The sequence below is a fragment of the Phaethon lepturus genome, unplaced genomic scaffold (genome assembly GCF_000687285.1).
Source record: "Phaethon lepturus isolate BGI_N335 unplaced genomic scaffold, ASM68728v1 scaffold9097, whole genome shotgun sequence".
NCBI lineage: Eukaryota > Metazoa > Chordata > Aves > Phaethontiformes > Phaethontidae > Phaethon > Phaethon lepturus.
Window position 1 is genome coordinate 45,592 of NW_010552483.1, and position 15,946 is coordinate 61,537.

The 15,946-nt window shown below is 37.4% G+C and overlaps 1 protein-coding gene across 1 annotated transcript in view; it reads right to left on the reverse strand.

The window, feature by feature from the left end:
* Positions 1-219: 219 nt before the first annotated feature.
* Positions 220-15,946, reverse strand: part of SLC25A36 (solute carrier family 25 (pyrimidine nucleotide carrier ), member 36) — a gene marked incomplete at its 5' end in the record, with an annotated part of 19,647 nt that continues 3,920 nt past the window's right edge. Inside the window, 5 exons of the mRNA XM_010291224.1 lie at positions 220-1,007; positions 1,731-2,020; positions 4,457-4,523; positions 12,139-12,239; positions 14,933-15,010. Coding sequence (XP_010289526.1) covers positions 814-1,007; positions 1,731-2,020; positions 4,457-4,523; positions 12,139-12,239; positions 14,933-15,010 — 730 coding nt within the window. The remainder of the gene's footprint in view (positions 1,008-1,730; positions 2,021-4,456; positions 4,524-12,138; positions 12,240-14,932; positions 15,011-15,946) is intronic.

The following is a 15,946-nucleotide window of genomic DNA, read 5'->3' on the forward strand; positions in this document are numbered from 1 at the left end:
GACCTAACAGGTTGGCAAGGAAAACTGATGATACAGGAAAGTGTGTGTTAGGTCTCTCTTGCTTAAGGAAGGGAAGTTCCAGAGAAGAAAGAGGATGATGCAGCAGAACTAGAAATCCACATACACCAATACTGAGAGATTGAGAACCTGAAGGGTTCAACAATCAGACCCTCTCTCACTAACCTACAACACTGCTCAAACTTCAAAGAAAAAACAAGTATCACCTTTTAAGTGAAGAAATAACTCTGTTCTGGGTCCCTGCGCCATATTTTGTCTTGAGGTAGCAACATGGAAAACTTTACACACTGATTACTACCTCAGTCTCTACAAATCTTCAGAGCAAGTGAATGGAAGTTTCAGGTATGGAAAGGTATGAAAGTACTGTCTTCCCCATTCTTCCAACAGGTTACTGTGCAGTAAAACAGAACAAAAAGGACGTAGTTGAGAGCAATCACTAGAAGTGAATAAGGCTGCCCAAGAATGTATTTTATGCCCCCTCCCTCACACATCAGGTCTCTGAAGATGACCGAATGGCCTTGTTTAGATTAACAGATGAAAAGAAAGTAATGATTTTGAATTACAAGATGTATAAATGCATTCCCTAAGGGGCAGTTGCCATTTGTCACATTGCCAAGAGACCATACAATAAGGCAGCAAAATTATTCATAGATGCCCACAATCAACCTTCTGTTTGTCCATAGCTGCATGTTCCTGATACAACCTTCCTTTTGCCCACCACATTGGCACTGACATTCAGTGGTCCACTCCAGTCTTTCAATCTTCCACCTTCTTCTAGGAAGCCTTGTCACGCTGCTATCCATCAAGCAAGTAGACTACCACTTCATAGGTTGACATCATGATAGCTGTGTTTGGAATCTGTCTGATCAGATGTGTAGTTAAACCTCGGTAGAGGGATCCATATCCTTCTTCTCGCACAAGCAAAGACAATGTCTGGAAGAAAGATCTGTATTTTGTTCCTTCTTCTCTTAGTCTTGTTCGTACAACTTCTGCACAAAGAGAACCACATGTGGTTATGTTCACCACTTTTCATTATCGTTCCCAGAAACCAATTAGTGATTTTTACATTACAACCTTTCTCTGTCCCCAAGTTTTCAGTCTCAGAAGAACCCTCTAAAAAAAGGAGGAAGTCAAACAGAAGCAAACCAAGCATGTGTAAGAGGAAAACAAGTTAAATTTTTGGCAGTATTGGATATTTAAGCAAGGAAAGTTCATTCGCTTAGTTAAAATCCAGAAAAGGACTGTTGTTTGGGCTTATATTTTGGCTTGAAAGTTGCCACTAATGAGGTACTCAACCCATTAACACACTTAAGTGTATACACAACTACTTTGCAGGAAAATTACATGCAACAAAACCAAACTAGACAGCCTGTTTTCCTAGAAGGGGGACAAGAACTTGCTGGCAAGTTATGTGAAATTGCTGAGTATATGGGAGAGATTCCAAGTGAAAGAGGATCTTCTCCTTAAGTACTTTGGGTTATACCCTGGAAAATCCTTTGGAAACATAAACATTGCCTAAGAGGTGGCCATGCTAGATATCCACTTAAAAATACTTCCAATTTCTGAATACCGTACTCATGTTGACTCGATGTGAAAAGCTCTAGACAAAGAAATAGCTCTTGAGCAAGTGAGCAAAAGTCTGCCACAAATATCACTAAAGACTCCCTTTGATCACTTTGGCTCAGGCTCTCAGCTGTACCTGCCCCACTTACCATGGGGATATGCTATTGATGTTGCACAAGTTTTAGAAGTGGCAGCAGCCATCATCATTCCAACAAAGTCTGAAGCTTCTTTTGCTGATTCATCCTCATTGTCCATGGCAGAAGCAGTCTTATACTCCAGTAGTTTTCTCTTAATACTCTCATAAATAACAAAATGAATAACAGTCTCAGATATGCCTGCGTAGGATGCTGACATTCCTCTGTAAAAGCCTTTAACACCGTCTGATCGATAAACTTTTCGGACACATTCAAAAGCACTCATTCGCTTTTCTCCACGATTCCTAAAAAGGAGAAAGCAAGACAGACATCAAACTGGTGCAACTTGAGACCGGAAAATAATTAAACAGCTTTGCTTGAGTGACAACCGGACTTGGAAACATCTCACACTGAGGCTGACGGGGTCCAAGTCAGATACATTTAAGAACACAAAGATCCTGGAGTGACAGCCTCAAAGGCCTTCAGCACTAAACACAGGTAAAGCACTACACTGAATCCAAGCCAAATTTCGTTTCATATGGTGACTCAAGTATCACGTAGACACATTGAACAGCTCTAGGCCTCCAAGTCTTATGGAATAAAGGACTACACTGCTTGAAAACAGATTCCCAAATGAACTGTAAATGTCAGTGACTCATAAAAAAATGACCATTTTCTTCTGCACGAGAACGGATTTCCCCTAAACTTTGCTTCAAACAGCTCCATAGCATGGCAATTAACCATCCTGTCCCAGAAGCGCAGGTCTTGCAGTACAGCCTTTAGGGTTATATGGCTATAAGGCATATGAACATGGAAGCAGTGGCTAAGAGTTCAAACAGCAGATCTCACAGCAATCAAACAACTAGGATACGCAAAGGGAGCATATCAACCGATACAACACAGGCAGGTTTTTTTTTTGATTCAACTAAGCCACTGCTGATGTCAAGGAAAATGCTCATTAGACATGACTGTATCTACCACTATTTTTTAGTTCCCATTCCCATTTTTAGCTTGCTTACTGATTTGTGCGTATTGAAATACTTAGTATGTAGCTATGCAAAACTGTTACAAAACTATATAAAAGATGCTTCATTGCAGCAGCAAGTGCAGGCACTTGCAGCATACAGATTCTGCCAGCAGAGGTCTCCTGAGTGAGCAAGTCACACAGAATAAAACAGCAAATAACCTTGTAAGAAGTTATGGTAACTCATATGGATACTGTCAAAGCAAGACAGAGAGGAGCAGTAGCTATTATGCAAGTAGAATGAGGCATCACTAGATTGCAGAATTTAAGTCTTTATGGTTTGAACCTGCAATGTCAAGACAGCAAGGAAAAAGGTACCAAGCACAATTAAGAGAAAGAGAGGGCACACAGGGCTGTGAATCAGGTCTTGAGTAAGCTAGGTGGCAGATGCTGCAATGGACTGAGGGGCTAGTGCTCATCTGCTGACAGGGAAAAGAGGAGAGTCAAAGAACTACTGGTGAGAAGAGCTGCTGGACCTACAGCTGCCAGCTCCAGGGGCACCCCAGTTCCCACATCCCTGGTACCTGGTCGGGTGCACTGACACAGACTGCTGTAAGAATTTGTTCTTCTAATGTGCAAGATGCACAACAGTGCCATGAAGGCCACAGCAATTTCACTTCAGAAACAAAACACATGCCTTCGCCCGCTCTTACTGGAATCAGGGGGATTTCTGAGAACTTCAACAGTAACAAGATCAGGCCAGGATAAACCCACAGGCCAAGTGCTTTTATGCCTTTAATAAAAACTGAATTAGAAGAGCTGAGAATGCAATATATAATTGCAGTGTCCTACACAAAGATAGAAGGTACTTCATTCTTCAGGTCTCCCACAGGAACAATGTGCTTGATATAATGTACAAAAATAATGTGCACAACCAATCGCTAATTTTCACTAATTTCCTTAAAGCCCTGTAGTTTAAGCAATTTAACTGATTCATCAGTAAAAAACAAGCAGAAGCACAAGATGCCATCAGGTTGCACATAGCAACAAAACCCCCTTGGAATTAGTCATGGAATTATCACTGCAATCATATTGTAGCGTAACAAAATATCTCACGGTAAAACTAGTTCTGGGATATATTTACTATGGTCACCTTGCAGTTGACAATATACCTGCTAAGAGGAAAAATGCTAATATGCCCTTAATACAGAAAGTCAAACAGATCTCCAAAATAGGAGTATGTGGCTCATTAATATATTTAGGATGGCTGAAGTTTTATACTGCATGCTAATTTTTCAGCCAGAAAGTCTTTAAGATGAACAAGACAGTTGCATTGAGACACTTGCATCATATCAGTCTCCTCCTATAGTTAAATATATGAGAATATAGTCTTTATTCCTCCTTATTTGCATTAAATTATACCTCATTACAAGATTTGTAATAATAAACAGTTTCTGTAATCAATTCTGTAATGGAAAATTTAAGTATATGGTTGGTAGAACGTTATTTAAATGAGACTGTAACCTTGTCATCCATTCCAAATTTGCTGGCCGGTCTACTACAGTGCCTCAAGCATGCCTCAGAAGACAGATTAGAACAGAGAAAAATGATAGTGTAACTTGTAGATAGATCAGCATTAACTGTCTAGAAATGTTGGATATTTAAAGAATCATTCCATTTTGGGATGCAGAACAGATTCACAACATTTAAGTGAAGTCTTATCACAGCAGTGAGATTGCCCATCGTCACTAGCAGATTCTCTTATTTAGATTCTTACCTTGCATCAAGCTGTAACCGTGTCTTTACTAGCCAAATGGGATTAGTTGTTGTGATCGCAGTAAAACCTAAAATATTTAAAAAGAAAAGTTAGATGTGATAATATCATAAAAGCAGCTGCATCTAAGTTCGAAATGCACACAGTAAGGTACAGTGTATGCAAAAACTCGGACTATACTGATTTTTTAGAAAGTACCCATTGAAGCCCTTTACTGATATTTTATGAATCCATACAGCCAATAAACATTTAGCTTACTTTTTAATTTCACATTAATATTGAGTAAGTTTGATTCTTAGCAAGAGATGCCCCATATAAAATAAACCCAATTGTGTACCTTTCTCTGCCTATCTAATCGTACCAACCCTGTTTTGACACCACACCACAGAACAGCAAAGCTAGCTAAACTAATATTAGCCAATTTGGAAAACATGTCAATAAGAATGCAGTGTAGATACAGCTATCATAATTTGAGATGGTATAAAACATTGTGTCAATTAAATTTGCTACCTGAAATACAATCCGAGTTTAAAAGCATGCAGACTGAATAAATAGTACTTTTGGTGCAGTTAAAAGGCATATATTACTGTAAGTTAAAAGACCTTTTAATACTAAACTATAAAGAACAGTTCAATTTGAGTGCTAATGTTTTATTTAGTATTTAAAGCAGAGATTGTCGGTTGGCCTAGGAATACTTTTACAAGGATATGCATGTTTAAATTGTTAAAGTAAATAGTATGACGTCTAACTATCCAGACAGACAGCAACTATTCAGGCTTGCGTAAGGGCTCAGGGTTAAAGCTTTGATTTTCAGTCCACTAAAGAAAAAAGAAAAGGAAGAAAAAGAGAAAAGGAAACAAATTAAAAAAAAAAAAAAGAAAAAAGAAAAGAAGTAAGAATCACTCTTACTTCTGCACAACTGTGGAGAGAAAAAGAGCAGAGTGAAGGCAGCTCTGAAAAAAAAAAAAAAAACATCTAGAGTTGTAATACCACAAGTGCACCATTAATGAGGTGACATGTCTGCAGGAGAGAAAAGGAAAAGGGAAGAGCTGGAACATGGCCAGGCAAGAGATGATAAATTTAGACACTTGCTTTCTAAGTGACACACATCACTTGTATATAACTACAAAGACATGCTGCCCTCCTGCAAGGGAATGGACTGGGGTTGTGGGAAAGCAACAGTTATCCTGTTCAGTGCACATCTGGTGCACAATACTTATACAACAAACAGGCTATCAATAGGCTTGTTTATGGAGATCATTAACAGCTTACATAAATATATTTAGCAGAACTGCTTGCATACATGTTACTTCTGTTCAATCACAATCTAGGTTTACATTGCACACAAATGACTGCAATACTCAAGAGAAATGCCAGGGGATCTTAACTGTTTTAAGGTTTGTTTTACCTCCCACCCCAAATCTTAAACAGGTCATTAGGATTTTCAGTTACAGTTCTAAAGACACATTATGAAGTTTAGCAGCTACTAAGATTTAGCTATATATCCGTGCCAAAACAGCAAAACCAAATTAGGGACTTCAGCTTAATCTTTTGATTAAATAGATTTTTAAACTGACTCAAACCTTTTAACTAAACAATATCCTGTGAATCCACTGGTTAGATAATAAAGGTTTGGATTTGGCTTCTCCCCGCAATAACACATTGCGCTTTTCCTTTTCCTATGTCTAGGTACCTGTATGTCCTTCATATGATGGAGTGAAATCCTAACAAGCCAAAGAGGGTTTTTATCTGCATTTCATGTAGGCAAACAATTTTGTAAAAACTCAAAGCATCAGGGAACTACTTTGCCATAACAAGGTGTGGGATGTTTTTAAAACACATTACACCTGCAAAAAAGGTTCTGCAGTTCAACTAGCCAGAGGCCTTCTGACCTGTCACTTAATGCCATAGAAACCCCACTGATTCCAGCAGCATTTGACTCTGGGTTGAATTACATGGAAAGGAAATTTTGTTCTTGCCTTTTTTTTTTCTTTACGCTAGCATTAAGAAAGATTTAATTTTCTTTTACTTCAAATCAGAATCTTTCCATACCTATAGTGCAGTCAAGGGCACTAGCAATGCACAGGACTGCAACAAAGGCTTTTCAATAAGGCGGGGAAAATAACTTCCCCTATCAACACATTTTCCAGCAAAGATTTTCCAGCAAAGACTTCTCTCAAACATAACCCCAACAAAATTAGCTCGAGTCCCTCCTAGTTCTTGACTGGGAGTGAACAAGACACAAAGAGTCTTCTGCATTCTTATTTAAGTTACATGCTTTGTAATTTTGTTACTGCTGGACCGTATGTTACAGCATTATCTGCTCAGCCCTTTCTCCTTCCTATTCCGACCCCAAAAAACTGTCTCTGTAGGTCCTAAATCTGTAACAGGAGACACATAAATGAGATCAGAGGCAGTGTCTGAGTGGCAGTAGTGACTACATTTGCCCACAGCAGCAGCCTGATACTTCTAGGCAGGCTGGGAAGAGTACATGGGAAATTGCATTCTGTGCCAACTATGCTTCACTGGCAACTTTTTCTGCCCAAACTTGTACTCCCCAGGTTGCTCTAAACGTTACATAAGCATAGCACCCCAATAGTAGGATCAGACACTTAGCAGCATAGCCATTTTTTTTCCTAGGGTGGTCGTAAGCCTAAATAGCATGACAGTTCGAACCAAAGCTTTCAAATCAAAGAGCCTTCAATAATTCAGGTTTCAGGATGGAAGAACTACAGCTCAATTCTTACAGGTAATGTAGTAAATACAGTTAGTGGAAGGAAAATAAATTAAGAGTTGAGTGATACGACACCAAGGAAAGCACTCCAGAACATGAAACATCCAGAATTTGGGGATCTTTGATAAGATAAGCTTTTCTTTTTAAATACAGATAATCCGTAGCAAAAGTCCTGGTTAAAAAAATAAAGGTGAAGGGCTTTCAACAACTACTATGAAGCTATCAATTGTTTCCTTTTTCTTTTCTCCTTTTTCTTTTTAGAAGTCTTCATGAACTTTATAGTGCTTTACAATGCTAATCAGTGTGTTGTATCCTCAAGAAAGATTAAGATTCCAGATTCATTAGAAGCGTAGACCAATTTGGCAATACCAGAAACTCCTGTACTTTCCTATGTTTTATTTTGTTCTGTGAAATTGTATCCCAGTTTCAGACAGAATTATGTTAATCTACTTTTTGAGCTATATCAGCTACTGACAGGTAAGATCCCAGGTATTCCTATTATGCATCACATTTCAAAGGTTAGGGTTTTTTTTTTTTGTTAAATCTATAAGCCAATGTAATTGATACAGACGCATGTGAATATGAAATGCTGAATTAAAATCCAAAGTAGTAAAACAAAAACAAACCGAAAGAGAAAACAAAGAGACAGAAAGGAGTTTTTATACATATTAAAAAAAGAAAAAGAAAAGAGATCTTTGAAATAATGTGACAACACAGAATATCGGCTGCAGCACTTTAAAGGCAGCTCTGGGACACTGAAAATAAAACAAAAGGCATTGTTTAACCCCATTAGGGACATTCAATTAGCCAGAGCTAAGTAAAGTTGCAGCTATCAGTGAAAGGTATTTTCCACCTTTCCCTGAGCTGCACAGAAAAAAATAACTCTTAGCAGAGTTAAGAAGTGATGTCTTTGCACAATGCACATCATTTGAGTTCAAGATAAAGAAAGTGAATTCCCCTTTATTGTCTTTATTTAATAGATATTACAAACCCAATGTGTGGTTCTTACACTAGAGGCTGCAAGAGACGCTCAGTTCAGTACTCACGAGGTTTAAGTTAGTCCATATTTCTGCAGGAAGTGACCTGCGGATGGGGAGCATGAGATGACACGATCTCACTCTTTTCACGGGAGAAATGTACAGTAAATGCCTAAAATAGACACAGGCTTTTCTGTATCATAACAACAAGCAGTGACCTCATCAGACACATGTGTACAAATCGAATCCCATTGGAAGGATTTGTGAATTAGTTATTGTGAGATCTAACTGTTTTCAGGTAAAAGTTTAGGAAAAAAAGAAAGAAAAATAATCAGAACAGGCCACAGATATTAAAATAGTTGTGTAAAATGCACTGAGTACTGAAATTTCTGCTCATTTGCAGCAGTTCCATTTTTTATCTCCAAATACTTACCTATATACCAAATTTACAAGTGAACCCTCCTTCTTCCCCACTCCTAAATATAATTCAAAAAAAGCTAGCCTTGTCTTAGCACTGCAAAAGATAGATGCCTTATGAAATCAAACTTTCTAATAACAGTAATCAGCTAAATATGCATTTTATTTGGTATTAATTAACTGTGTACATACTACTTAAAACTTACAGAAGTATGGTATCCCTATAAGTAATAAAATGGTCCCAAATTTTAATTTGTAATAAAAATAATAAATCTACACTTGGGTTGGTTTGCCAGTAGAGCTCCACAAAGAACAGCAATAGTATAAAAGGCAAAGTAGCTTTGCAGCAGATTTGCAACCATGTTGTCTGAATGAGGCTATGAATCATTAAAAAGGCAAATCAGAAAGCCATACAGGAATCAAGTATTTCATCCAGTTCTCTACAGAAGTTTTTATTCTCCATTGTGGCAAAAGAGACTAAGTGCAATGAAAAGGCAGAGATTATAACGAATCCGAGAATTTTGCCTAACTGTGAAATGTACAGAGATAAACTGTCATCACACAAGCAAACATTCTCATTCTTGTAGTATGCTTCAGATATATTTACTGTCCAAGTTTACAAAACGGTAACTATGTGATATGTTGAGTAATAAGTAAAAAAGATTGACAAGTATTTGTTCATGTCAATACACAGATACTTTAAGTATGAAGGTGACATGAATTATATGCTGGAAGCTAGCACACAGCAAGAGAAAAACATTAATATCTAATTGCATAAGGCATCAGTTACTAATATGAAGCATAATTCATCTTCCTTGGGATAAAACTTACTAAAAGAATCTTAATAAATCAAAAAATAGGTTTTATCTTGAGAAAGAAGAATCAGGCCTGAAATCAAACAAAAATGCTTAAAACACTATACCTCAGATTCTCACTCACAAAAAATGCCATGTGCATAAAGTAACCCTTACTTAACAATGACATCAGTCTATCCTGAGATACTTATGTATTAACATATGATACAAATAAACAATACTTAAAGTTGACTGAAGTTCATACACACTAAGTTATAGTTCATTTTAAAATTCCATTTTTGCATCATTATTGTATTTTGCAACCTACAGGAAAAGCGTCGTAAGCGCAAACACCACCTCATGTTCATTAGGTATTAGAAGCCTTTATGTAACAGAGAGGCCATATCTAAACAAACAAACAAAAAAATCCCTCATTTAAGACAGAGTTACTCAATTCCTTACTGAAACCATTGGCAGCTGCAAAAGAAAAAACCAACACCGATTATTTTTTACTAATTATTAGAAGTGTTTATCCACTCTTGCCACTCTCGAAATCTTAAGTTCCAAAGCAAATATTATGGTGATCTTCTATGTTAACCTGTTTAAGTCAACCAATTAAGAGCTCACATTTGATCGTGTCCCTGTTATTTTGCCATTTCCTTAAGTTGATTTGCATCAGATAGCAATACAAACCTTGTTAATAGCTGGTTTAAGTGCATTTTCTGAAATATATTAGAATTACAAAAACATCGTTAGCATGTTCCCAAGAAAGCACTGTTAATTTTAGCTACAGTCCTTCACACATAAATCAGAATACCACCAGTAACGAGTATGAAGAAATTGTTTGTCAAAGAACCTTCTTTTAAAGGTCTTTTGGAGAACATCTGCAGTATACAGTGCCAAGCCATTTCAGGTGAAAGAAAATTGTGACCTGTAGTGTGAACCTGCACTGGGCATTCAGTTTCCCAGCTATATGGTTTAAGAAAACAACTGCAGAACTAGGCAAGTGTGAGAAAGATAACAGCCACAGGAGTTTTCAGTATTAAAGCTGGTATACAAACATAAAGTCAAGCAGCAATTAAGGCTCATATACATTTACCCCAGTCTCCTCCAGTCATAAGTACAAATGCATTAACACTAACCTTCTGGAAGGGAAGCAAGTCAACAAACAGATACAGAAGTCCCTGACAAACTACAGTCTGTGTCTGCAAGCATCTGGGAAAAGTCACTACAGCACATCTCCATAAATGTTCTTTTCATTATGGAATGAGGGCAGTTACTTCCAAAGGAACACTCTGAATCTTTGTCTGCAGCATTGCATGAGCTACACAAGTTGTCTTCAATTGAGGATAGTCTTGTTTCTTTTACCTGTACCTCCCCACACCCTGAATTTGAAGACAAGTTTTATCCCCTTGACAAAGAGCTGAAGACAAGAAAAATTAAGTAATTAGGGTTTCTGGAGCAATTAACTGCTTAGGATAAACTTTTCATGAAATCCCCTTCCATCTCATTTCCCATGCTGTTCACCTACAAACAAAACACATTTCCAGGTGATAAAAAAAATACTGTGTCATCTGAGCACCTTATTTTGCCCATTTAAGACAAAAATGGCACTCCTTATATCGCTAAGCCAGATTATTAAAAACTGCCATGACATTTCTCATGTGCTAGACATGAGCATGAGTGTGTTAAAGTACAAACCTAATGTCACTTAAATTTTCTGCTATATTGCAATTCCTTTGTATCAGATTATTAGCAAGTATTAAATAGAAAACGAATTCTACTCCTTACTCTGACATCACCTTTGACAGTCCATTTCAGATTGCTAGTACTCATGTTATATACACCGGTTGTAAAATTTGACAGGAATTAGAAATTTCAACAGGCTACCATCAAATTGTCAGAATTAATCTGTGAAGTGTCTATGGTCTATATAGGAAAAAAAAAAAACAAACACACACTTCGGAAAATTTGGTTTTGTGTGGGAAAGACACAGGCAACAACAGGCACAGTGTTGCCAGCCCAAGCTTTGATTTCCCCAGCACAAGTCCATGACCATAACTCAGCTCAGTTGCCTTTAACTCCCCTTGTTAATGATCCCAAAGCACAGAACATACAAATCAAGCAACATATATTGGTAGCTGCTAAAATATACCAAAGTTACACTTGCAGATATAAAGTCAGTATTAATTTCCAGAGATGAAAATATATGAAAACTACGTAAGTCTGCTCTTCCATGTCACTTTTAGTGGTAGAGCAAACTTCACACAGCCTGGTATTTGAGAAAAAGAGGAGGGGGTATTACATCTAATTTATACAAAAATCTGTAGGCATATTTCAAACAGACAAAAATAAGTCAGATATACAAAGCTGTGACAGAAAAAGTGATGATTAAAAAAACAGATTAAGAAGCATTAAGCCAGAGTTCAGTGCAAACAATCTTGTTTATAGCTTGCAGGGCAAAAAGTTACTGTTTTGAAAGTTCTCATTTTACATTTCACAAATTTACAATCAAGAAAGCAGACATGCACGTTTTCCTACAAAAGACTATTCACAGACACACGGTTAAAGATCTTCATGAACACTAAGTGCAATGTTTCATACACATATTCTCCCGATAGCTTGTTTAATGAGGTCAAAGAAGGTAACCGCCACAAAAAGAGACCACTCAATCACTGAACATTTTCTGTTCTGTTTTGTTTTTTCCACCTCTCATTTGTAGATAGGACTCTAGAATGAAGCTAAAAAGTTACAGATCCTTACCTGCCACACCAGCTGAAATCATGTGTACCTGGGTAGAATCTGGATTGAAAATATTGTTCAACTTTTCCTTGCAGTTTGAGTAAGCAGCAAAATATATCGCTCTAAAATTAGAACAAAATCTGAGTTATGTTTTGTATGTTGATACTCTTACGAGTGGTGCCACTAACTTCACTAACTGAAGATGATCTCGGTTCAAGCCTTATTTCCTAAGTAGAAAACGACTCAAGGAATAATGCTTGCAAAGTAGTGGGACTATTCTAAGGATGGAGGGTACAGAGTACACTTTACAACTTTTCCTTGTACAATAGTTCTGATTAACAGTTAGTGGGGGGAAGGATATATAATTAGAAACACGACAGTGATTTTTGTGACACTAGGAATTTTAGCCAGGGAAGCCCAACACTGCTGAACTAAGTGGAATTACACAATTCCGTATGTCTTTAACGGATCAAATTTATACTAATGGGCATAAACTCAGCTCAATAGCATTACAATTTCAAGAGAACTAGCAAGTATTTGCCTTTTTTAAAACCAACCAGCACACTTAATATTTAGAATATTGTTCTAGCATATAAAATGTAAATATTCATACATTGTAACTTGTAGTTATAAGTATTTCTATTTTAAATGCTAGAACAGCTGTTTCTTTAGTCCTATATTGAAATAGAAATAGTTTTTTGTCTCTGAATACACTACAAAAAATATTTGTAAACTTGTACTACATTCAAGTCTGCGAGCTGGTATCAAGACAAAGCTAGACAAAAGTCAGCAGGTCAATGTCATTAGGAAAAAGACATGTTTTCATTCATTAAAGCTAAAAGCCTTATTTCAAGCACATCTAAAACTCACATTTAAGGTTCTACTACTTTTTTTTTTTTAAACTTACAGACAACCCTCTACAAGAGAAAAAAATGAACATGCACATTTTCATGAACAGAACATTAACCTCATTAGCTGTGCAAACATGTTTTTCTTTATTATAACGAAAGATAAAGTGCTTGCTTCATGGGTGTAATGTCTAAAATGGAATCTGAACTCAGTTAAGTATACTGGATGTATTATGAAACATGCTTCTCTACAGCTTATTTAAACAAAGCGCTGCTGTTAAACCCACTTAGCTAACGCTTAATTGAAATGAAGTACTGGATGAAGACAGAGTCAGCCAGGGGGGAATGAGGATGTGCTTATTTATATGACTTCATACATTATACCAAGTTGACATTTTTAGTATGAACATGGGGCAGGAGGGGGAAAACAACCTAAGTATTTCACCTGGGGGAAAAAGGGAAGGGAATTAGAAAATATAACATAAAATTTACTGAAAAGAAATATAGTTTTTTACAATTGAGAATATTTTTCACTGAAGATAGTTGCTTATAAAATGGAATTCATTGCTGTATAAAAATTAGTGTTAAAAAGATAAAAATGAAGGTTGAACATTCAGATCCAGATCAGACTCAAACAAAAGTACAGGCTTTTCAGTTTAAGTTAAGCTGCTCCAACAAGCAATGCTAAGTTAGTGATCAGACAATCTCAAGTATTCCTAATTCTTTAAAAATTCTGCTAAAATAAAGGTACTTCAATTCCTGAACTATGTTTTTCTCTTATTTATGCAGAGGATATACAGAGCAACACCTCATCTGTCAGATTTAAGTAGAAAAGAAATCAATGCTGAATGAAAAGTCCAGTTCAATAAAATTTTTCAGAAGCATCCAAAGACCTGAAACCAGAAAAGTTAAGATACCCCCCAAATGGGTAGGGAAGTCCCATCTCCTGCAGGAGACAGGAATAATAATATCTTCTGTTCAGACAAAACACACCAACAAAAAAACCACACAAAACGAAAGCAGGGCACTAAGTTAAGGGAAAAATAAAAACTTTGTGGAACATATTCCCTCTGCATAAAGACACTTCTCAAACAGAATAAAAGCGAATAAAAATGGGCCGAAAGATGATTATAGCCTCCTCAAGAATTAAGTAGTTATATTACTTTTACATGGCTTTGTTTCCGTACTCTTCCTTAGGCATGCTCCTATTTTTGGGCTGAACTTTGGCTAACACTTATATGTGAGGATCAATTCAAACTCAGGCATAACCTGCACCTCACTCCGCCAACACCAGCCAAGCAGCTGAAGCATTTGTGCCAATGTGGAGCAACTGACAGCAGCAATACCACTGCCAATTAGATCAGATTTACATCCTCATCCGCTGCACACTCTGACACTGCCCCAGTACCCTTTGGGGTCCAGCCCACTGCTGGATCTGCTTCCTCTGGGACAGCTCTGTGTGCGTGTCATCCTATCTAGTCTGGCCCTTTTTGAAGTTTCAAAACAGGCTTCCTGCTGCAGGGGGACAGTAGTCTGTGCTTCATCAGAATTCAGGAAGAAAGACCCAGTGTTTTAAGGCTACGGTCATACAATTGCTTCCTGAAGATGATGGATTAACTGAAAGCTAAATCTACCTTTGTATTTTCAAAGGTACAAACTTGTTTACATGTGCGACTCTTTAAGCATTTTCCTTCTTAACTGGACAAAACTCTGCATAAGGGATAGTATACAACAGTAAATACTATTATAGCAGCATATAGAATAGTAAATGCTAAGCAAGTTGCTGCAGGGATGTGGGACTACAGCTGCAGAGTGGCTCAATTTCTCAGACAACAAAATGACCCCAGGAAACAAAGGTTATTTGCTATTAAGTATTTACAGCTTGAGATGCAAAAACTCACTTCAAATAAATCTTAAGTCCCGCGAATAACGTACAGCAATCAAAATTTCAAATTTATTTAATTTACCTGGAAGGAGCAACGCCTACTAAATTAGGACCCAGCCCTCTAAACAGAGAACGAGGACCTTCCTTTTGCAGGATCATCCTAGAAAACAAAAAAAGTAACAGTATCATAACATTCACATCAAAATCAAGGAACGCACTCACCACCACGACTACACCATTTTAAGCTTTACTTTTTGTAAAACTTTCATAATAACTGACAATGCAGGGCTGACCACAAAAGATTACTCACTTCCTAGAATCAGCGTCAAATAAAATTCCATTATTGCTTGACATGTCCTAGAAATCCAGGGACTAGATGCAGAAGTAGAGCTTTATGATGTCAATACAGACTTACCTCAAAGATAGGAACACACACATACACAGAGTTATCTGTTATTCAGAAGTTAAAGAAAGTGTCCCTTTATCAGGGAGAAAATCTAAGCATGGAAATGTTCACACTCCTGTAGGTTCTAGATTGTTCAAGAGCCAAAAATATTTTATTTTGTTCTACATTCATCACCCTTTAGCTCCCAATGTTTATTGGGCGGGAGAGACAGGGAGTGAAGGGCCAGAGAGGAGGGGACAGGAGAAAAACTTATCAAGGTTCAGTCACAGCAAGTCATATGCCTTCTGAGAACAGCTCGCAAGATGTTAGCTCTACTGCTTATCATGTCCAGCCATGCACATCTTTTACAATCTCTTATCTACTCTTCTCAAAGACAGAAACCTCAACATGGCTACGCATGTGCTACCCTGGTTTGATTCTGTAAGACTCCTAGCAGTACGCTAGGTTAAGTGCCAGAAGTTAGAGGAAAAGAGGACTTTTATCTGAAAGTCCTGCCTTCCCCATCCCTATACATGATTTCAATCCACTAAGCATTCAGTTAGGAACCCATTCTTAGCTTTATTCTTTCTGTGAGATACTGTGATTATTCTGACTACAGTAAAAGGAAATGGAAACCTTGCATGTAAGAAGTGGCCCTTCCTTGAGGCTAGCAGGGATTCCCTCCTACCGGTTCTGACACGCCGCCCCTGT